The sequence below is a fragment of the Charadrius vociferus genome, unplaced genomic scaffold (assembly GCF_000708025.1).
Source record: "Charadrius vociferus isolate BGI_N301 unplaced genomic scaffold, ASM70802v2 scaffold248, whole genome shotgun sequence".
NCBI lineage: Eukaryota > Metazoa > Chordata > Aves > Charadriiformes > Charadriidae > Charadrius > Charadrius vociferus.
Window position 1 is genome coordinate 1,990,137 of NW_009649851.1, and position 23,088 is coordinate 2,013,224.

The following is a 23,088-nucleotide window of genomic DNA, read 5'->3' on the forward strand; positions in this document are numbered from 1 at the left end:
GAAAAAAATTCTCTTTCTTTCAAAAGCCAGGTAAGTTGGCACAAACTGTAGATTATGACACACCAAAGAAAATAATAAGAAAGTATCTCTTCAAAATGGGACCTTTTAGACTATATTGAAAAGTTCCCATTCTCTCTTTCAAAAAAATCCCTGACTTGGAATATAAAGGTCTTCTCCATATTTCAAACAAGTTGTTCCTTTGCCAAGGATTATGTACATCTTTCTCTTCCCTGACTGTCTTCCACAGTGCATCCAGTTATAAGTGATGGGGATCTGCCTGTTCTCTTTGGTAGTTAAAAAAAAAAAAAAAAAAAAACCAAAACAAACAAACAAAAAAAACCCCAAAAAAAACAACAAGGAAAAGAAAGAAACTGAAACTGACATTCAGATCTTGGGCTAGCAATAACTGGTTATCTAATGCTAACTCTTCACTCTGAATTTCTTGCTAGTCAACAACTTGGGAATCATAAATGGCCCAGTTTGTGCTATTCACTGATCAGTCTCTTTAAATTCCTAAAATAGAAAAAGGAAACAGACAAAAAACATCTCGGGGCTGCTTTGCAATAGAAAGACTTTTCACTTCGATTGCGACTGAACTGTCCCCAGATTTTCTAGCACATGACAGTAGACTGCTTGGTGGATTTCTGGTGTTATCAACAGTCATGATTTTAATAATTTTCACTCTTTAGGCAAGTAAAAGTTGTCCAGGCAAGCACTTGAGTATCCACATCCCTTGTCTTCTGGCCTCGTTATTGCTGGAAAATAAAAGTCTTTTCATAGAATCACAGAATGCTTAGAGTTGAAAGGCACCTTGAAGATCATGTAGTTCCAACTCCCCTGACATGGGCAGGAACACCTTTCACTAGACCAGGTTGCTGAAAGCCCCATCTAAGCCAGCCTTGAACACTTCCAGGGATGGGGCATCCACAACCTCTCTGGGCAACCTGTTCCACTCTCACCACCCTCACAGTAAAGAATTTCTTCCTAATATCTAATCTAAATCTACCCTCTTTCAGTTCAAAACCGTTACACTCGTCATATCACTACACCTATAAAGAGTCCCTCCCCATCTTTCCTGTAGGCCCCTTTTAAGTACTGGAAGGGTGATATAAGGTCTACCCAGAGTCTTCTCTTCCCCAAGCCGAACAACCTGAACTCTCTCAGCCTGTCTTCATAGGAGACACGCTCCAGCCTTCTGATCATGTTCATGGCCCTCCTCTGGACTCAGTCCAACAGGTCCATGTCCTTGTTCTGTTGAGGGCTCCAGGGCTGGATGCAGTACTCCAGGTGGGGTCTCATGAGAGTGGAGTAGAGGGTCAGACTCACCTCCCTTGACCCGCTGTCCACGCTTCTTTTGATGCAGCCCTGGATGCGGTTGGCTTTCTGGGCTGCAATTGCACATGGCCGCCTCATGTTGAGCTTCTCATTCACCAGCACCCCCAAGTCCTTCTCCTCAGGGCTGCTTTCCATCCATTCTCCACCCAGCCTGTATGTGTGCTTGGGATTGCTGTGGCCCACGTGCAGGACCTTGTCTCTCCAAGACAAGGATGTCATGCGGGACAGTGCCAAATGCTTTGCACAAGTCCAGGTAGATGATGTCAGTTGCTGTTCTCTTATCCACCAACACTGTAATGCCATCATAGCTACCAAATTTGTCAGGCACGATTGACCCTTAGTGAAGCCATATTGGCTGTCACCAATCACCTCCTTATGTGCCTTAGCATAGTTTCCAGGAGGATCTGCTCATAATAACTTTGATTTCTGGTATAGTCTAAATTTTGTTTCCAGAGCAACTTTTCCCCTTTGTATGGTGATTATCAGTGACTTTGCTAGCATAGAGTGATCTGGAGTTCCTTAGTCCTTTGCTACCCTTGTTTTGTTTATTCTCTGCTTCTTTATCTAGTAGGGGAAAGTTCTGGAAATTTGTCATATCTCCTCTTATTCTTAGAGTAGCCAGGAAGAAGAAAAAGTAATTGCAGGTGCTGGGGCCATCTTTGCATATTGTGCTAATGTGCACTTGTTTCAGGGAGTGGACCTTTCTTCTCCAAAGTCAGGGATTTTCAGCTGTGCTCCCCATGTTGTAGAGAGCATGCAGGTTAGATTGTGGTCCATTGACAGAGGAGTGCACTCCAGCTTGAGAGCGCTACCATTGTATGACAGCACACAGAATACACTTCTCGGGTTCTCTTTTGGGTAGGGCTGGTTAAGGACTGCTGCATGTTTCTGTGGGAGATGTGGTGGTCTTATTCTGCTTGTCCAATTCCACCTTTCTGGTTGTGACTACAGCTTTGCAGCAAAGCAAACAGATTCACGGTACATCCCATATCAAGGACTCAAAGCAGTCTGATTTTTCAGGGTAAGAGACTACTCTTTTGTGTCAATATGGTTTCTTTTTTTTTTTTTTGAAATACATAGTAGCTCTGTGAGTTAAGTATGATCTTTGACCACCTGACAAAGCTTAAAATTGCAAAGTCATTATTTCTGCCAGACTTTTGAAGTGGTAGTATCCAAGGGTCACTAGTCCTCACACATGACCCTGTAGACCTTACTCAATACTGCAAATACTGCTTTGGATTTTTTGTTTTAAACATTTTTTTTTCCTGGCGTCCTTTTTACTTTGCAAGGTCTGATTACATACATCTGTATTATGCAGAAGAATCCCTACCCCCTCCTGCCCCCACTGAATGGCCAAATCTAGGGATAAGTTAGTACGTGGATTGTGGACTGAATGCAGTGAGAGAGATATTATTTTTTTTTTTTATTAATTTGTTTAAAATACAATGTATAGGTTATCTGTGGAATGGATGCAGATACATTAGAGCTGGCTTTGAAGTTTCAGTTCAGTGATCTTATCCTTTCTATTAGTTAGGTTCTACTAGTTGCTATTTAAACATGGATTTCTGGGGGTATTTCAGTAAGGCAGAGCTAGTAAGTCCTGAGTTATTTCCATACAGGACTGTTTGAGTGCCTCTGTGCTGCTTTGCAGAGGCCTTTGCGTTCAAATACGATGGAGATTCCCAGTGTTGTGCCCAGACTAACAGCTCCCAGGCTGGGAGTGAAGAGGTGCCTGGGAAGCTTTCCAGGTGCTGTGGGGCCGGTATGGAAGCAGAGAAGGAGCCTTTATGGACCAAAACTGACCACGTGCATTCTGTGTCATCCTTTCCATAAGTTCCACCATACTCACACCATCAATATTTAGCATCTGAGCTGTCAAAAGCTCAGGCTATCCTGAGAGCTGGAGAGCTGACTGTAGTCACATGATTGGGACGTGTAGAAAAAGAATCTGTAATCCTACAGCAGCTATCTCTAGAAGATCTCCATTTTTAAAAGCTCTGAAGAGTAATTGTTGGACCACATGGATTTCAGCATACAAGTATCTTTACATATTTTAATTTAGGGAATTACTTCTAGTAAGCAAAATAATTTGATTGAATCTTTTTTATTTTCTTGAGCAATAAGAGTGAATGTAAGATACCATACTTACTGTTTTACTATAAAAAAATTAACAATAAATAGTCTTAACAAAAAAATAAATGCGATTTTAATGTATGTGTTAAATTATATAGATTTTAACCATGGTTAAATTACTCACCAGGGATTAAATAGCAGGAATAGCCTGCCAACATCACAGCTGAGACGAACTTCAGGAGTTTCTGGCATTCCACCTATAGAATCAACAGCATCTAGATGGGAACGGAGTAACACCAAGAGATCTCATCAGGAATATAGCACATCCAGGTAAGCGTTTAGGCTACATTTATAATTATCCTTAAATGTAGTTTTCTAAAATGTTCATGCCTGTAATGCTGGAACTTGACAGCAGAAGTATTTAATGTAAAATCTTGTGAATTAAGTCTTCAAATTCTGCCAGCATAAACTGGAAAATGTTTCAAGTTAATTATATACTATGCTTTGTAACTCTGATCTCAAGTAGAAATCAGGTCATTCTGAGGTTGAATGGTATGCTCTGTTATAATAAGTAGGCCTGCATATCAGTTTTAGTAGGAAATGAAAAAAAGTCCAACATACACGATTGCAAAACAAACTAGTTTAACCTATAAACCTTTACTAACTTCCTCCTTCTCCTTTTTACTTAAAATGTGTATCATTTTCTGACTTCCATATGCCCCAAAATTTGTTTTCTAATTAAAAAGACAATATAACTTTCTTGCATTTGGTAGCCACTGTTTTGTGTATTGCAACATTTATTATTCCTATGGTCATCAAGCAAGCAGTAAGGTGGATTAAGAGAGTCATCTCCTCTCTACTTGTTAGTCAATGTGGTACAAATAAAGCTTTTACCTCCAGAATTAAGATTACATTTTGAATTAGAATTAAAATAAATGTAGATTTTTTTTTCTTTTTGCTTAATGTATATGAGTGAAACTTTACACATTTAGTTTTATTTAAATATAGTTTTATTTAAATGCGTAAATATGTATGACTGCTCAATATCTTGGAAGAAAAGTACAACAGATAGTTGAAATTGTGTTGCAGCTTAAATCCATAAAAATGTGTGTGGTTTTGCTATTTTTTTTTTATACTTGGTATCTCGTAAGACTTTAATAGTTTTCCATAGATCATAAGAAAAGTATAATAGATGCAATTTTTTAAAGAAAAAAATAGTTATGCTATTAACTGATAATTACTAGTAGTGGACGAAAGTTTATATACATGTGTCCAAGAATTTATTTAGCAATATTATATTTAATTTTAAAGTGAACCATTTAAATAATTTGGCCCTTGTCAGTGGCTTTTTCCTCTTGAATAAAATATGCTTTTCAGGTTAATTGTGGTCTGTGTATAAAATATAACTGAAGATGCTAGTAGTAGTAGTAGTTTAAAGACTGTATTTTCATGCTGGTTTGCTTATCAGTGTTTGAAAGAATCTCCCCAGTTATATTCACTGGAAATATCCAGAGACCTGAGAAATCTCTTTAAACTTACAAACCGTGGGACTTCAGTTTGAGGCTCAGCACTTCTGGTACAGACGCAGTGTACGTTTACAGAGGATTTCCTTACAGCTCCTACCAACCAAAGAGCCTACCCAAGCTCACCTGATTAAAAGCAGCAGTATAGAAAACACCCTTGCTCATACTCCATCACTTTTAAATTATCTCTCGACCCTGATGACTAGCACTTCTGGTTAGTCATGTTCTCCTGCTTTGCTCCTATCCACTCCCATACAGCCCTAGAATATGTTTGCTTTTTTAATGGTTTGTGTCCTGCCTTTCAGAGTTCTTGCCAACACTTGTACTGTCCCTGTCTCCTTGCATCTTCCAGTGATTGTTCTTAATGGTTTCCCTTTAACGTATAACACATAATAATCTCAAAATCCCCCATGGGTGCTTACCTTACAGATAAGGTTAGATGAAATAGCTGAACTTTCCTTCTGACAAAAGAGGCAGTCCAGCATTCCTAGAGCACTTTGTGCCATTGGCTTTGGACCTTGAGCCAGCCCCTTAAATTGTCAGAAAAATAGCAACAATAAAAAGACAGTTTTTCCTGCCTTGGGGAGCTGATTCAGCCCAATGAAGGACCCAATGAATGTTAGAAGAGAAGCAAGGAGAAGCAGGCTAGGTTAATAGTGAAAAGGGAGAGTAAAACAGCAAACTGTTCACTGGGAGGAAAGCTTATCAAAAATCAAAATATTATACAATGACTGATTTCTACATGCTAGCTGAGTTGAGAAAGGTAAGATATTACATAGTGGTAAAATAAATTAATATTGCTACAAAATTTAATTTCATGTTCCAGATTTTTTTTTCTATCCATCCAGACAGTGGTTCAAAAGCAGCTCTTGAGAGTTGCTGTTATATTTGCACACAAATTCCTGATTTGGTTTCTCATGCAAACACTAGTTCAGGATAAACTGACCTGCTTAATATATTGTCTTTCTACACTAAATACTGTGCAGCATTTGTATGTGCTTTAAAAGAATACATGTAGGCTATGATAACTAAACCATGTAGAAATAATGAAAAGTTTAATCTGTCCCAGTTGTCAACCCAAACGTTTTTTAAAGTTGACTAACATGTTAGCATCAGACTTCAGAAGAATAAATCCGTGTTTTTTCTTTAACTCATTTTTTATATTTATATATTTAAACAAATGATGGGAGATCAAGTATTATTCCTGTATTTGACTTTTGTTTGAAATCTTATTAAACAAGATTAAATCTGTTTTGGTTATTACTGTGTTCCCATACTGAAATGAAATAAGTAGTTTCCCATAAACTATTTGCACTTTAAAGTACATCTATACAGTTATATTTAATTGCATATCGCATTTTTGTTTACTAAATTAAATATATAATTGGAATTTTGGAGTGCAATTTCGTGACTAGAACAGCAGATGGCATAATTCAACAATAGAGTTTAACAATTTAGCTACTGAAATACAATATGACTATTTAGTTTTTAGATTATAATAAAGAAAATGATTCATTAAATATGAAAAATTGATTTGAAAAACAAGCCATGTCTGCATAAGATTTTCAAAGTATTTCCAAAGTAACCAATCTTTTAAATTTTCTCAGATCTGTTAGAAAATAGCCTGCTTTGTTAAAACGTTCAAGAAAAGTAAATACCATGTTAGAAGGTAAAACCTGGTCTGGATATATTCATTCTGTCATTTTAGGACTGCATAAAGTTTTCTGTTACTTTCACCCAGTACCCAGCAGTTTTTAATTCTGTATAATTGACATATATTGTCTAGCTGATCTTGAATTCGACTCCTTTCTAGTACTCTCTTTTTCTTGAAAGATAGTGCACCTGTAACAGAGCAGTCTGGCCATTCTGTAAGCATTTTATTTAATAAAAATAGAAGACAAGGTAGGAAAGAAAAAAAAAAATTCTTACTGTTTTCTTTTCAGCCAAGGATCTCATTCAAACGGGTCTTTTGGTGCAAACTTGCTGACGATACCAAAACAAAGATCAACTTCTATAACATTGACTCATCATATAGGTCCCAGACGAGCAGGTAAGATCATGCCATTTGTATTAGCTTAGTGGCAGGACGTTATTATATCATGTATTAGAATTGGGTTTTTTTCATGTAAACATAGTAATAAAATAACATCAGCATGTTGCATATGTTCAAAAAATATTTTATTTTTAATCTGCTTCTAATAATACTCAAAATTACAGTTCACATCAACTTTGTAGAAATCTGAACTATTCACCTAATGCTATGTAGCTGCAAATGTTGTCATGTTCAGTATGGTTGGTACCTCTTGACTCCTAAATACCTGATAGCCGTCTGAGATGAATATTAAAAAAATTTTGGAAGGAGTTGGAGTAGATTTTACTCTAACACTGTCAGCATAATAAGCTAGTAGATACTGTAGCAGCAGTGCTGAAGTAATGTGTGTATCAGTAGCTCAGAGATTATAATTTGTCTGTTTGCCTAAATTAAGTGAAAACTTGAAAGCTGCTTCTTTTGACATTTATGCCTATCCCTTTTAGCATGATTTAAAAATAACAACCTATCTAATAACGTTGTTTTATAAAAGCTTAAATATGCAGGTTGGATTGAGAGAGATGAATGCACTTTTTGATTTTTTTATTTATTTTTATTTTTTAATCCAAAACCTGTCCGGTTTTCTCTGTATTACTTACTGATGGTTTGGTTCTTTCACTTACAGTCTTCTAAATATGCAGAGATGTGCAAACTCAGGTCAGATCCACGTGTAAACACATTGGTGCACATTCTCAATGGTTCTGTCTTCATAAAAAGCTGGGCTGCCTTCTGCACTTTTCTACTTTGAATCTTGTGGGAAATACAGAGCGCAATGATATGCATTAAAACCTGCTGAAATTGTACATGTGAAAAGGGTGAACTTAAGTAACCAACATTAGAGTATTAATCTGTTTTAGCTCTGGAAGCAAGTTTACAAGTTGCTTCTCAGCTTTCCTGATCTTTCTTTGCAGCAGTGAAGTGACATTTGCTTTCTAAAACTTGTGTCGCTGCACCTAGCAATGTAGACTTTGAAAAATCCTGTCTCTTACTGTAACAAAATGTAATTACATACTACTCTTAGTGTGTGAGGCAGGTCAGTGTATCCTATGACACTGTTGGAAGTGTATCATCTATGCTTTCCTTATTTAAGGGCAATACTGTATATTCTCTCAGTAATTTGTTATCAGGAACTGTACAGTCATAAGACTTATGGTGGTGTTTTTGCTTCATAGTTTGCAGCAGAATTCAGTGTTGGAAAGTCCACAGAATACCTCATTATTTAGCTCACAGGCACTTTATTCTTTTTGATCAAAATATGTTTACAATGGCTATGACTTACCTTGGGTGCTTGTAGATAACCTGTCTTTTGTATATTTTCACAAACGAAAGAAATGATGTTTTGGCTTAATGCAAAATTTTGTTGTAAATTCATGTTAGGCGCAGAGTAGCCGAAGTCCAGATTTACCAGCTTGCTTTCCTAGATTGCACAGGCAAGAGCCTGAAGTAAACCCTAGCTTACTGTTTGAACAGGAATGGGGAATTTCATGGACCTAAGGAAGATGGAGTTGGTTGGTTGGTTTTTATCTCTAATTACCTATAAGCAAACTTTAGATTTTATTTTTTTTTTCCCAGTGGCTTATTAGGCAGATCTAGATAGATAATCATGCCAATAAAAAAAATCATAGAATCATAGAATGGTTTAGGTTGGAAAGGACTTTGAAGATTATCGAGTTCCAGCCCCCCTGCCATGGGCAGGGACACCTCCCACTAGACCAGGTTGCCCAAGGCCACGTCCAACCTGGCCTTGAACACCTCCAGGGATGGGGCCTCAACAGCCTCTCTGGGCAACCTGTTCCAGTGCCTTACCACCCTCAAAGAGAAAAATTTCTTCCTAATGTTTAATGTAAACCTGCCCTCTTCTGGTTTAAAGCCATTCCCCCTCGTCCTGTCACTACATGCCCTAGTAAAAAGTCCTTCCCCAGCTCTCCTGTAGGCCCCCTTTAGGTACTGGAAGGCTGCAATAAGATCTCCCCGGAGCCTTCTCTTCTCCAGGCTGAACAGCCCCAGCTCTCTCAGCCTCTCCTCATAGGAGAGGTGCTCCAGTCCTCGGATCATACTCGTGGCCCTCCTCTGTACATCACTGTCATCAAAATGTACCTCACTGTCAAAAAAGACCTGTATCTGCCCACTTTAATCCCTTGCTTCAAAAATATGATTATAACATTTTGGTTTTTTACTTTGTTTTTTAAAAATGTCTGAAGAATATTTTCTTTTTATTGCAAAACAATGAGATAAAAGATTTTTTGTCTAAGTCAGTTATCAATACTGAATTGGTTTTGATGATTATTTTTTTTTCTGGGAAACTTAAAAAAGCAATCCTGAATCAGAAAGGAATATGGGAAGTTTCAACTACTGATTAAATTTTGCCAAACCTAAAACCAAAATCAAAACTTTGAAAGCCAGATATTATAACACGTTACATAGTTTGCCTATTCAGATGTGTAGCCTAGACTGCTGCATAGTTGTAGATCTCAAAACTTGGAATAGAGCTAGCTACTTTATATGTCTTTAAAAGTGTGAACTATACACTGTGTTTTGAAAACTCGCACATTCTTTACAATTGATAAATATCGATTCTTGCTGTTTCATTTCAATCTTTCCAAACAGTAATGTTTTTATTGTAATCTGAACCCCATGTAATGTTTGTTTTGGAAGGTGCTTCTTCTGGCCTGAGTCCTGTGGGTTCACCTAGTCATGGATCTGTCTCCAGTGGGGCTTTCAGCAGCTGGTCACCTGTAGAATTTCCTGATACTGCTGATTTTCTTACAAAACCAAGTATTAATATACATAAGCCTCCAGGACACACATTTAGCTCTTCAGATTTTCAGCAGCAAGTTAAAACACCTCTAGGTTATATGTGTAGCAGGTACTGTAAACTCTGTTACATTTTTAGTAACTTCATATGTGTTGAAAAGAATACAATTAAAATGAAAAAATATAACAAGACCTATACATCTATTGGTATTGACAAAAAGGCATATGATCTCATAATAATCTGTAACTATATTACCCAGGAGAGACTAAAGAATGCTGTATGTATGCCACTGATTTGAAATGGGTCATCCTTGAAAGCAACAGTTATTGTAGAGAAAAAGTATTTTACAGATTTTTAGAAAAGGAGGACTTCCTGCCTGGGAATTGAATTCTGTATTTCTGAATTCTTTATAAATAATTACCTCTACTTATTAATTCATGGAGGTGAGTCCAGGGGAGGTGATGTGTGATTATTTTCTAAGTACAGGCTAAACCTGTATGTGCCAAATTTAGAAGAAAAATACTAGGGTCATTTGGTGGAGGAACCTTCAAAAGTATGCCTTTTTAAGGAAAGTAATTTGCAGATATTTTCAGTACAACACAGCAGTAGGAAAATACAAAAATTACTGAATGTTGTAAATATTTTTCATGTGTTCTATAAGCTGTGGACGTCAGATACTCAAGCCTGTTCCAACACCAGAACCAGAATTTGCAGAATATAAAGACAGAAAATCAGGTGGGATTTCAAAATAGACAAATATTCGATATCAGCTTTTTTTTTTTTTAAGCCAATTAAATGAAAATTTTTATATTTCTACATTTTCCCTGTACTTTAAGTTACTCATATGCATATATTTTATTTTAGATTGTGGCTTAGGATAATCAAGATAATTTAAAATATTGCCTGCTTCAGAGCAAGGGGTTTATAATACACTTCCACTCACAGCTTTGTAGTTTTGCACTCCATATATCAAACAAGTTCTCTGCCATCTCAGCTAAACTAATCACTGAACCAGTTTTGGGGAGTAAAAAGTTATGCTTCCAGCTTTTCTCAATCTTCAAATAGGTTTTGTCTAATAAATTTTGTCCTTTGCAACTTTTTTGTTGTTAAATTCTTAAATAAAAATGGTTTAGAAACAAGCTATTACTTATATTTCTGTGACTAATCTGTATGATCAGTTCAAGAATTAGTAGACAGTAGTAATTTACAAATAAATTATTGACATAGTATTTATGTATGTATTTTCTTTAAGGTGAAATTGGAAGTGCTAATGTTTCAAAAGAATCTTTCCACCATACAGAGAAGAAAAAAGATGAAAGGAAGGAAATGATCGATCAAACACAAAATAATCTGCTTGTAAGCATGTAATTGCAAAAAAACTTGCAATAACTTTTATCAATACAGTATTTCCTTATCATTTCTAAGATGCTGTGGAGACGTCTTTGTATTGCTAAGAATTGTAATTTATGAAGGGAAATGGTGCATCATTGGAATTCAAATTTTCATTTAACAATTGTGTATTTCCAGCTTGCCTAAATTTCACTAGCAAATGACAAGAAAGGTGGTGATTGTATTAAGTTTTTGTTGGTGAAACTAATTTCTGCAGAGTTAGTGTTCAGTATGCTCAAACACTGATTGACTAGTATTTTTTCTTGGAAGTTTATGAAAGATATGGCAGTTTCAGTGAGACTTACAAATGAATGTTTGTACAGTGGTATATTGGAAGTGCAGGGAGACTAATGGTTTAAGCTTTACTAGCATTGTGGGTTTATACATAAATTGTTTTAAAGCTTGTTCAATTAATGAACTGTTAAAGCTCAGTAAATGAAAATTTAGCACCATCTCAGAAAGACCTGGAATCTGCTGCCCCAAAAGATGAAATGTCAAGCCCTTAACTGTCCTATTTGTACTATTGATTTATGATTTTCTCATAGCTGTAGTTACAGCACCATTCAATAAGTTCAATAATGATTTATCATTTTCATGGCTTTCTTTGCCAATATAACTGACAAATTAGTTTTCGTTGTTATTTTAGAGATGATGAAGTATCTTACTCTTGCATAGGTGGAGCAGAGTCCTACATTAGAAACAATGTTATTAGACCATGATTCACTAATGGAGAAGATGAACAATTGGAATTTCCAAATTTTTGACCTTGTACAAGAAATGGGAGACCAGTCTGGAAGGATCCTTAGCCAGGTTTGTTGACTTTCATTATATGAGGGAGGGTGTGTAAAGCTGTTGTGCTCATGTATTTTATTTAAACCATGAAGAAGTTTTGCAGTCAACATATATATATGAATGCTAACTTGAAAAGTAGAAATAAATTTCTCATGTACTCCATCTCGTTGTAAACCATAAAAAGTGATTTTTCTATAGACAACTTGCTCTAAATTTTCTGAATTTTATTCTCAATGTAAAAATAGGTTGGATTCACACTTACTAGGTTTTGCAGTAATATGCCATTTCCTATGAAAAATTGTCTCCTGCTTTCAGAATTACTACCATGTTTGTCAACCATATCTTTTTTCTTTATTTCAGTAAAATATTTCTGCCAGAGCTACACCTGTGGGGGAAGAGAAGTGGTCTTTTAGGCAGTCTTTTGCCTCTTGATCCTACAAACAATGGGATTTTTTTTCCATGCTGCTTTCTGCATGTAGTATCCCTTTTATCTCTTTCTGACTTATTACTAAGCTCTTTCATGCAGTTCCTTGTTGTGCTGAAGCCAATCTACTGGCAAGTGCAAAAGTATGATCCTGTTTGCTCTTTCCCAGCCTCTCCTATGCATCAATGTCATCTGGAAGCTTCTGTCTCTTTCTTTATACTGGATGTAGCAGTCATGCAGCTATAGTATGAGCTGGATTTGCTTCTGATCTGATCATATAGTATTTTTATTGCCAATATCTTAGTTTTCTACCGTTGAGTAGAAAGCATGTTAGTCTTGTTCAAGGGTAGTGTTAGGAACAATCAGCTGGAAGGAAGGAAACATATCAGAAGTACTAGGGTGCAGTTGGAACCATAGGCCTGCACCTATACTGAAAATAGGAAAAAACAATGGGGATAATTTAATTTTTGTCATTTGACACTATCTTTTCTTTCATAATACACAATATTCTGGGTATTGTTTTAAATCTGCAGTTAGTCTTGTTTAAACAAATGTTTTTGGGTCTTTTGTCACCTCAGTTAGTGACAACTGTTAATGTACAGACTAGAATGCCACAATCCACTTTTGAGTGGTGTTCTTACTGTAATATACTAATATTCTGTGATCCACATTAGCTTGCATTTCATTTGTGTGTAATCTAGGGAATAGTTCAAACCTGTAAATACTTAAGTGTGCAGGTTCCTACTTAGGTCTACCAGAATTTCTGTATCAGTTCTTCCTGATATTGTGTCTATGTGTACTACTTGTCCTTCTCCTCTTCCCACCCCAGTCCTTTTGTCTGTTGTGCTGTAAGCATCTGATACATATCTTAAGAGCCACATAAAAAATATATTTTACCATCACCAGCTGTAAGGTTCTCAGACTGGATATGTGTAAGGGGGAATGGTTGGGACAGGTGGAAGGAGGGATGTCCCCTCATTTTGCTCTCATATTCCTTTGAGCACCTCACACATTTCAGAACTTATTTTTTCTCTCAAGTGTCTGGGAAAGAAGTGATAAAAATGAGTAGCAGTGACTTGTTTTGGAAAGCTTTCTTAATATTTGCAGTCTTGGGGGGGATTAGGTCCTCGTAGTCACTAAATTCTATTTGTAAACCATAATACATTTGCACAGTATATACATATGTGGGTGTTCCGAGTACACTGTTGAAAATACCCGAGATAAGTCATAAACAATAACAGATATAAGATTTCTTTGCCCAAGTCTCTAAAAGAAATACAATGTTGGGTTTTGGTGTTTTATATTAATGGCTCTGCTACTGTAGTTAAATAATTTGAATTTTTGAATCATAGGATGGTTTGAGTTGGAAGGGACCTTAAAGATCATCTAGTTCCAACCTCTCCCTGCCACAGGCAGGGACACCTTCCACTAGACCAGGTTGCTCAAACAATAATGAGTTAGAATAATAAGTAAGAATAAAGATTTCTTCTTTTTAGGTCACTAATGGAATAAAGCATGAGTTCTTTAACATTCTGAAAATTTTGGAGAATACTATTAAAAATAATCAGTTCTGAATAGAGTTTATCAGTAAAGAAATAAAAGCTTTTACGATTCTGTATTTGACAGGATGGTAACAATCCTTATTTTTGTGCTAAAAATCATTAAACATTTCTATGACAATAGTTTTCAGATAATCTTTAATGGAATTTGAGTTATTTCCATCTCTATCAGCAAGTAAAATTTTAAAAACAGGGATATATTTTAAGTTGAAAAAGCAGAATATGCTTAGGTATATTTTTCAGACTAAAATTCATTTTAATATGTATTTAGGTAACTTATACCTTGTTTCAAGACACTGGTTTGTTTGAAATTTTCAAAATTCCAACTCAAGAATTCATGAATTACTTCTGTGCACTAGAAAATGGCTATCGAGATATTCCCTGTAAGTACTATCCAATTACATATGTTTTTCTTTATATCAATGCATCTCCTTTAGTGTGTGTATTAGTTTAAAGTTTAATACAGAAGTATACAATGTCTGAACTTAGTATATTTTTAATTAATACATTTGTCAGAATTTAGAACTGATTTAATGAATTGCAGCAAAGAATTAGTGGACTACAAAACTGAATTTGTTAATATGTAGGTTGAATATAATCCTAAAGAACTTGAATGAGTACTTGACTCAAACATTCTGAAGTCAATGGGAGAATATTTGTTGATGTAATAGAAATTTGGTTTACGCCTGTAATAGAATAATAAGAAAATACAGAATTTTGACAGTAATTATTCATCTTTCTGTTTAGGGCAGCCAAATGTATTGGAAAACAAAACAAAACAAAACAAGACAAACCAGCTCACACACACCCCCCCATGTCCTAGATGCTTGCACCAACCCAGGTGCTTGTAGCTATCATATTGGAAGCAATGTTAGTGGCTCACCATCGCTGATTTAAAAGGCTACTTAATCCCTTCTGACTCTCAGGCAGAATGAAGTATGCTTAGAGGATGTTTGGTGTTTATCTAACTTGTTTCTTAAAAATGTTTGGTGATAGAGCCTCTACTAACAATTTAAATTCAATTTTTCCTTTATATTTGATCAAAATCTCCCATAGAGTGTTTGGCACGTTACATTTCTTTTTTTTTATTTATTTTTATTTTTGTTCCTTTGATTATATTTCAGATAATATTTTTGGTTATGTTTTGATAATTTTCAGATCACAATCGTATACATGCCACAGATGTTCTTCATGCAGTATGGTATCTGACAACGCGGCCCATTCCTGGATTTCAGCAAATGCATAATGAGCATATAATGGAAAGTGATATGGGTGTGTATTCACATCGGTTATTTTTTCCTTTTGCTGTAAGAATGTTTTTTATAAAACTACAATTAGTAAAAAAAATTACTCTGGAAGAAAATATCTAGTTATTCTTATCACTCAAAATTTTTTGTGTTTTAGTATAAGGCAGTAGAAATATCACAATGTTAGTATGCACTTTTCAGAAATATCATGCAGTACATTTTTAGAAAAATTATTAGATGAGTTAGTTTGTTAGCCAAGAATACAGGTTCACTTAATAAATTTTCTGTGATGAATGAAACCTCTGTATACTGCTATAGTTGGCGTATTTTTAGCATTTGAAATCCATTAGACTAATATTTCTTAACTTTATTGCAAAATTAAATAGATCCAGGAAAAAAAACCCAAAGTCAAAGTACTTCACTTAATTGAAGTTCTCAGTAGTTTTAGTGTAAAAATGAGTATTTCAGAATTCTGTGTTAGATATCACATGCAGACATTCAGGCATTGAACTGACTACCCTAATAATTACTGCATAAAAGCATCCCTGAAAGAGAAATAGAGACTTCAAATTCAAATTTTGTGTGACACTAGTTTTAATGAAGCTTGCTTTTGTGTTGTCTGTGACTTCATGGAATTAACTTTTAAATTTAGATTTATAGTTTTTACTGAAATACATAGTGCAAGTAAAACACAATTATTCTAAATATACACTTTTTACTAAAATGTATGCACTGCTTGCACCCTATTGCATTTTCTTTCTCTAAGTGTTTAAAAGGGTTGGGACTGGAGACTTGACTAGAGGAAAGAAAAATGATAAAAATCCTTTTGTTTCCCTTTAGAAAAAAATAAAATTAAAATAAGAAGTTATAGTCTTATTGCTTTGGATCTGTCCCAGTTGGAGAGAAACAGTAGTGCTGTTGTTTTAGGAAGGGGATGAAATTCCAGGTCTGCATAACAGCAGCCTGACAGTAAGGGGAAAGCAAAGAAGTGACAGAAACCTTAACAGTAATGTCTAACCATTGGTATCTATGTGGATATTCCAAGATCTGTAGTTTGGACTCAGAGATGTACATTTTTGCTAGTTTTTCTCCACTTCAGTCCCTTCCATGGAACAAATACCTACAGGTGCATTTTAATAATTAAAAGCTTAGATTATTATGGTTGCTTTCCAATCTAAATGACAACTTTACTGCAATCAAGAGACAATAAACTGGATGGCTGGTGTCCCTTGTTCTATCAGATTGCCTTCTGTGCTTGCTGAAACGTTCCTCTCAACCAGTCTTCTACAGCACAAATGAACTGTAGCTGCAAAGAGTGATTCCCTCTGTTTTGTGTCTTCTAAGACACCATACAGTTTCAAGGACCAAGGCAAATCTTTGCTTCCTTCCTCTCCTCTTCTGACAGGCAGTGTGGATATGTGCCCCACACATATTGCCAAAAGTGTAAAGTCTACATTTCTTTTTCTAAAATTGCATGGCAAGAGCAAGCTCTGACTGTGGTGAATTAAAAACATTTTTTTTTCCTGATCATGACTGTACAAAGCTCTTCTGAAATCTCCTTTGTGTGAATGATTATCCCTTACCGTTGTAATGGGAAATCTTGTCTGAAAAAAATGGATCCTGAGGTATATGTGTATGTAGTAGTAGGTAAAGAATTGGTTTTAGAACAGGAACATTCCGCTTTCCAGTTTTGGGACACTTCTTACAGGCTCCACGCTGTCCTGTAGGATTTTGCCCTTCTTGTGTAACGTCATGAAACAGCTGAAGCTTTTTATGTATTTGTAAGTCTGCATCTACCCTTTTGGACAACCCATGTGGCCATGATGAATTTATGACTTACTGGCATTTCAACTTTTCTTCAAAAATGCTGGTTTATCTATAAACAAGAGCATAACTTTTTTTTTTTTTTTAAGTATAACTCCTTGCCAATTATTCAGCTCCACAATTACAAGGATAACTACACTAAGATTATGTTCACAATAGTATCTGGCTGAGTAATTTAAAATGTATTAAAATATGAATGAAATCATGTTCTAAATATATTTTTTTGGTGTATTTTCAATTTTCTTAGATGAAGACAGTGGTATTGCCCCTGTTCAAGTCAGCTATATTTCTTCAAAAAGTTGTTCTATTGCTGATGACAGTTATGGTTGTCTGGCATCAAACATTCCGGCTTTGGAATTGATGGCTTTATATGTAGCAGCAGCCATGCATGATTATGATCATCCTGGTCGTACAAATGCTTTTCTAGTGGCTACAAATGCACCTCAGGTAAGAAATTTTTTTAGCAGAAAATTATTTATCTGTATCTGAAATCAGAATAATGAAAAATTTTCTCTTCTTTGTTCCTACTGTAGCCTGTTTAGGAACATTTGCCCAATTTAAGAAATTGGGAAATTAATTTGTACTTAACTTGTGTAATACTTTTTTTTTTTTTTTCCTGATAAAGAGTGGAATATTATCTGGGGAAGAATATTTGTGATGGCTATTTGTATCTCTCTTAATAAATTAGAGACAAGAAAATAATAGTAACAACATCAGCAACAACCATAATATAATAGTAAATCAGAAAACAATAAAACTTCTCAGGAGATAGAGACCTTAAAAGTGAACTTTCCAGATGGTTTTCAACAATTCCTTAATGCAAAAAAAAGTTTAGGATGCAGGCAGTTATGTATTTCTGCTGAAAACAGTACACAAGGAAGAATAAAAACAAGCAATGCAGACATTCATCTCCAATTTTCAAAAATAAACACATTCATTTTGTTAATAATCTCTTCTTTTCCTCAAAACATAAAGATTAATCATTTTTGCAATTTTCCAAGGATTTTTTTTCACATCCTATTTAATCCATATTCAATTAATTATTTTCTAGGATGTTTTGTGTAAACATGGGAGTTGTGAGTAAAATCTACTACTATTTTAATTAACTCATTTGCAGTTAAAATGTATTCATCAGCATTAAACATAGCACATTGAAAACTAGTGATACTCCACACCATTTTGTATTAACCACAGTTCCTAATGCTTTGGTGTTCTTTTCATGGGGGGTTTTTTGAGTTTGGTTTTTTGGGTTGTTTTTTGTTTGTTTGTTTTTTTTTTTTAACAATACTGGAATTAAGAGGAATTAAAAGCATATACTTAGATCTGTTTCTTTGATTCTTTTTTGTATTGTTTTTTTGTTGTTGTTGTTGTTGGTTTTTTTTAATGTCAGTGTGCTTGTTTCACATGTACTGCCGAGAGTGCAAAGTCTATATTTTAAGTGGTTTGTGTATGTGTGGCTACAGGGTGAATGTAGATGTCACTAAGACATCATTAAGCTCTTTTAAGGAAAGAAAAGACTTTGCTAATTGGTATTTTTTTTTTCTCATCTGTCATTTTTGTTCCACTTTAACCCTCAAAACTAGAAGGTAAAACATAATTTCCAGTAGTTGTTTTGTCTTTTTTTTTTTTTAAAGACTTGTTTCTGACTAGCCCTTAAGCTTCAGAATATTAATTATAAATTTAAACATTTACTCTGTAATTTATGAATTTTTCTTTTTTTTTTTTTTGGTAGGCTGTTCTCTACAATGACAGATCAGTCTTAGAAAATCACCATGCTGCTGCTGCCTGGAATCTTTTCTTATCACAACCAGAATACAACTTCTTATCAAATCTTGATCATGTAGAATTCAAGCGTTTTCGTTTCTTAGTGATTGAAGCAATCCTTGCCACTGATCTCAAGAAGCATTTTGATTTTCTTGCAGAATTTAACGCCAAGGTTTGTTACATTTTGGTGTCTGCACTGAGCTAGTTATGATATCACAGAATCTCCTAGATTGGAAAAGACCTGTAAGATCATGTAGTCCAATCATTAACCTAACACTGACAAGCCCACCACTAAACCATGTCCCTAAGCACTGTATCTACACGGCCCTTAAATATCTCCAGAGATGGGGACTCTACCACTGCCCTGGGTAACACATTCCAATGCCTGATGACCCTTTCAGTAAAAAATTCTTCCTAATATCCAATCTAAACTTCCCTTGGTGCAAGTTGAAGCCATTTCCTCTTGTTCTATCACCTGTTATTTGACAGAACAGGTCGACTCCCACCTCTCTGCAACCTCCTTTCAGACAGTTGTAGAGAACCATAAGGTCTCCCCTGAGCCTCCTTTTCTCCAGGCTAAACAACCCCAGTTCCCTCAGCCGCTCATCATAAAACATGTGCTCCAGACTCCTCACCAGTTTCGTTGCCCTTCTTTGGACATGCTCCAGTGCCTCTATGTCTGTCTTGTGGTGAGGGGCCCAAAACTGAATACAGTACTTAAGATGCAGCCTCACCAGTGCCGAGTACAGGGGTATACTGATGTTAGTGTTGCCACTCACTAATTTTTAGTATTAATAACTTGCATTTAAAATTTTACATTATTTAAATTTAAATTACTAAAAAAAATGCAAATACAGTATTTGCTTTTTACAAACCAATTGTAGTGTGTTTTGTAGATTGCCTAATAAACCTAGTAGATGTGACATGGGCGCCCACAGGAGACCTCGATCATATCTCACATATCCATCTTCTGAAAGATAGTAAATTAGGGTTGGTTTTTTTTTATTATATTAGACAAAAAATTATATAGAAAAATGAATGCAAGTGTCTGTTGTTGAAAGCCTGAAAAAAAAACCATTGACGAATACTTTTAACTTAATTTTTAAAAACTTATGTGCTCAACCTAGGTCAATGATATCAACAGTCATGGTATAGAATGGAGCAATGAAAATGATCGCCTACTGGCCTGTCAAATATGCATCAAACTGGCCGATATTAATGGCCCAGCAAAAGTTAGAGAGCTGCATCTGAAATGGACAGAAGGCATTGTTAATGAATTTTATGAACAGGTGGGTATGGAAAGTGTGTTTTTCTCTTTTTTTAATGACAGGCAGTTGATCAATTCTTTGCGTTAGCAAACGTATAACTAAATTAAACTTTATTTCTTCTATTACATCTTCAGGTAAGGTATTTCCCTCTTCTCTTTCTGAATACTGAAAATTTCTTTTTATAGGTAGCATGCTAACATAATCTTTTACTTCCTATCAATTGTGTTAGAAGCTTGAAAACAAGCTCCCAGCCAATGTTGTCCATTTTCTGGATATTTTCTTTTGGCTTTTTTTCTTCAGATGATGTTTATAAACCAAAGTAACTTCTTCTGCTTTGGGGATTTAAGTTCACTGGAATGTTTCTAGGCCAAAGAGTATGGATAGAATCCACAAGACTGGAAATGTATATTCAGCTAACTCTGCAAAGACAGAAGATATTTCAAAACTTTCATATTTAAATATTAAAAATACACATTAGTAACTAACATAATTAAAATGTAAATAATATTTTTACAGTGGAACTTTGATAAATAATCCTACCAGGATTAATGGGAAAAAAGTCTGAATTTTTTTGCCTATTTTTACATTTATAACTTCTGTAAGTCCCCCCAAATATATTCTACATTTCTACTCTGTTATTTTTCTGCAGTCAGCTTTCTGAGAAGTTAACTATTTATGGGGCAACAACCAAGGATTGAAAAATATTTTTCAAACTAGGAAAAGTAAACAACAAATCACTTGAGAGATGTAAGCAATAGCAGTAATAGTCTGAAGTGCTTATACTTACTGTAAGATCTTAGTATTCTAAGAAGCTCCTTTACAAAAAGCTTTTTTGTAATACAATCAGGTCCATGGATGTGCTGCGATAAATGATTGTAACTCTTGTGTATGAGCAACTCTTCAATTTTTTTCTTCTCGATTTTATAAAATGGGGAAAAAAACCCAAATCAAACCACTTGATTCTGGATTTTATAGTTAATTTCATTCTCTGACTTCTGGAGGAAGCCGTTAACCAGAATGCCTTATTCTAGCTGATTGCTTTCCTATTTTCTCTGTTCATCAACTCAGCAATTGAAGTTAAATCTCTGCCTACTGTGAAGCCATCCTGTAAAGGCAGAGGAATAGGAGCACCAGTAGAACTGGGGCTTCATCCACATGCGAGAGTATCTCACAGCAAAGTTAATGGGAGGATTATGGGCTATGCAAGTTCGAGTCATAATGTGTCTTCATTTTAAATTGGCCTAATTACATTTTAATTAATTTACTCTATACTATTATTGCCTCTAGTAAAAAGATAAAATCTATGTGATGTTTACTTGGTTCCTTAAAAGTAATCTTTAGAATAGAAATTTAAAGGTAATTTTGCGAGAAGTTTTGATACTTTTTTTCATTTCTTTTTCAGGGTGATGAAGAAGCAAGTCTTGGATTACCCATAAGCCCCTTCATGGATCGTTCTTCTCCACAGCTTGCAAAACTGCAAGAATCTTTCATCACTCACATAGTTGGCCCCCTTTGTAATTCCTATAATGCAGCTGGGTTGCTTCCTGGGCAATGGGTTGATGAAGAGGAGGAGGATGCAGAAAGTATCGAAGAGGATGATGGAGCACAGTTAGAGAGTGATGATGAAGAAATGGAAGATGATCTCATTTTAAGTAAGTTTCTGTATTTCAGTTGGTAGATATAGTTGTCATTTAGTAGATTCAGACATAGCAATGATGGTTGAAACGGTGTAGTACAAGTATTGTAGATTTTGCAATTATGCTGCCTCATAAATTTTACTCTTTTAATAAAGTTTTTGTTCATACCAGGAGATTAGCAATTTGAAACAGAAGCTCATTGTTATCCTTTGCTGTGTGACTATTTAAGTATTCTGAATAACCATCCATGTTTTTTGCTCAAATTTGCATCTCTCTTACAATGTGCCATTGGTTTTGTATATGTAAAATACAATTACTTTGAATCTCACACAATCAAATATGCTTATAATTTTACAGAAGCTCAAAGAAAAAAAGGTAGACGAATATTTTGCCAGCTAATACACCATCTCAGTGAAAATCACAAAATATGGAAGAAAGTGATTGAAGAGGAAGAAAAAAATAAAGCTGAAGGAGCTAAACTGCTGACTGAGATCTCATCTTTACCTCAAGCAGATGAAATTCAGGTTATTGAAGAAGCTGATGAAGAAGATGAGCGACAAGTAGGAGAAGACAAGACATGCTAAGACGACTTCAGTAGTGTCCAGTATGGTGATAGTCTATTTTTTTTTTCACTGTGCTGACTGTAGCCTGACACAGTTCACACGAAGTTGAAAGGCCTTAATACTGTGAGAGGATTCTTTCTACTCTAGTGGAATCCCACTCCTATGCACTTTCGCCACACAGAATATGAAACTTTATTCAAAGATTGAGTATTGTATACCCTGATGCAACCTTCTTTATGCCTTATTTGGTATAAAATATCCTGATATTATGCTGCCTTGCTGAATACGGAACTCTTCTTTTCCTTGAGGTACCTGCAATTTTTAAAAACATTCAGTGACTTCAGTTACCAAAGTGGCAAGAACTTTTGCTCACAAGGAAATGTGGGATGAATCCTAATATTGTCTTGAGTTCTTTATCTCATGTTGTTTTTGAACATGAATAAGAAAAAGTCTGTGCCTATATGAAAACTGTGTTACTGTTGCAGTGCAAGCCTGTTGTGGGGTGTCTACTTAGTGCAGTAGGGTGCTTAATGTAGTCATCTCAGCAACTGTTCAAGGACTGTGACAAAAATGCTGAATTCTGATATTTGTGGTTTAAAAAAGAAAAAAATATCCAGGTGCATCTATTTCTGATGCTTTTTATTATTGTGCATAATCTGATGTTTTATTTTTGCAGAAAATATTCAGGTTTGCAGTGGGTGTTCATGATAATTCATTGAGTACAAGGCCGTTATCTTTTGCCTTGCTGTTTATGGTATAACATTAAAAACCTCTTCAGCTACTTAAATTATTAAGGAATTTTATTCTTTTAGTCGTAATGCTATACTTTCTGCCCTTACTCAGGTT

The 23,088-nt window shown here is 35.3% G+C and overlaps 1 protein-coding gene across 1 annotated transcript in view; it reads left to right on the plus strand.

The window, feature by feature from the left end:
• Nucleotides 1–22,868, plus strand: part of PDE3B (phosphodiesterase 3B, cGMP-inhibited) — a 93,739-nt gene extending 70,871 nt beyond the window's left edge. The window contains 13 exon segments of the mRNA XM_009890980.1: nt 3,596–3,738; nt 6,875–6,981; nt 9,676–9,886; nt 10,437–10,510; nt 11,028–11,131; nt 11,840–11,974; nt 14,211–14,322; nt 15,098–15,211; nt 17,258–17,457; nt 18,743–18,946; nt 19,902–20,063; nt 21,445–21,694; nt 22,037–22,868. Coding sequence (XP_009889282.1) covers nt 3,596–3,738; nt 6,875–6,981; nt 9,676–9,886; nt 10,437–10,510; nt 11,028–11,131; nt 11,840–11,974; nt 14,211–14,322; nt 15,098–15,211; nt 17,258–17,457; nt 18,743–18,946; nt 19,902–20,063; nt 21,445–21,694; nt 22,037–22,263 — 2,043 coding nt within the window. The 3' untranslated portion in view covers nt 22,264–22,868.
• Nucleotides 22,869–23,088: the final 220 nt, after the last annotated feature.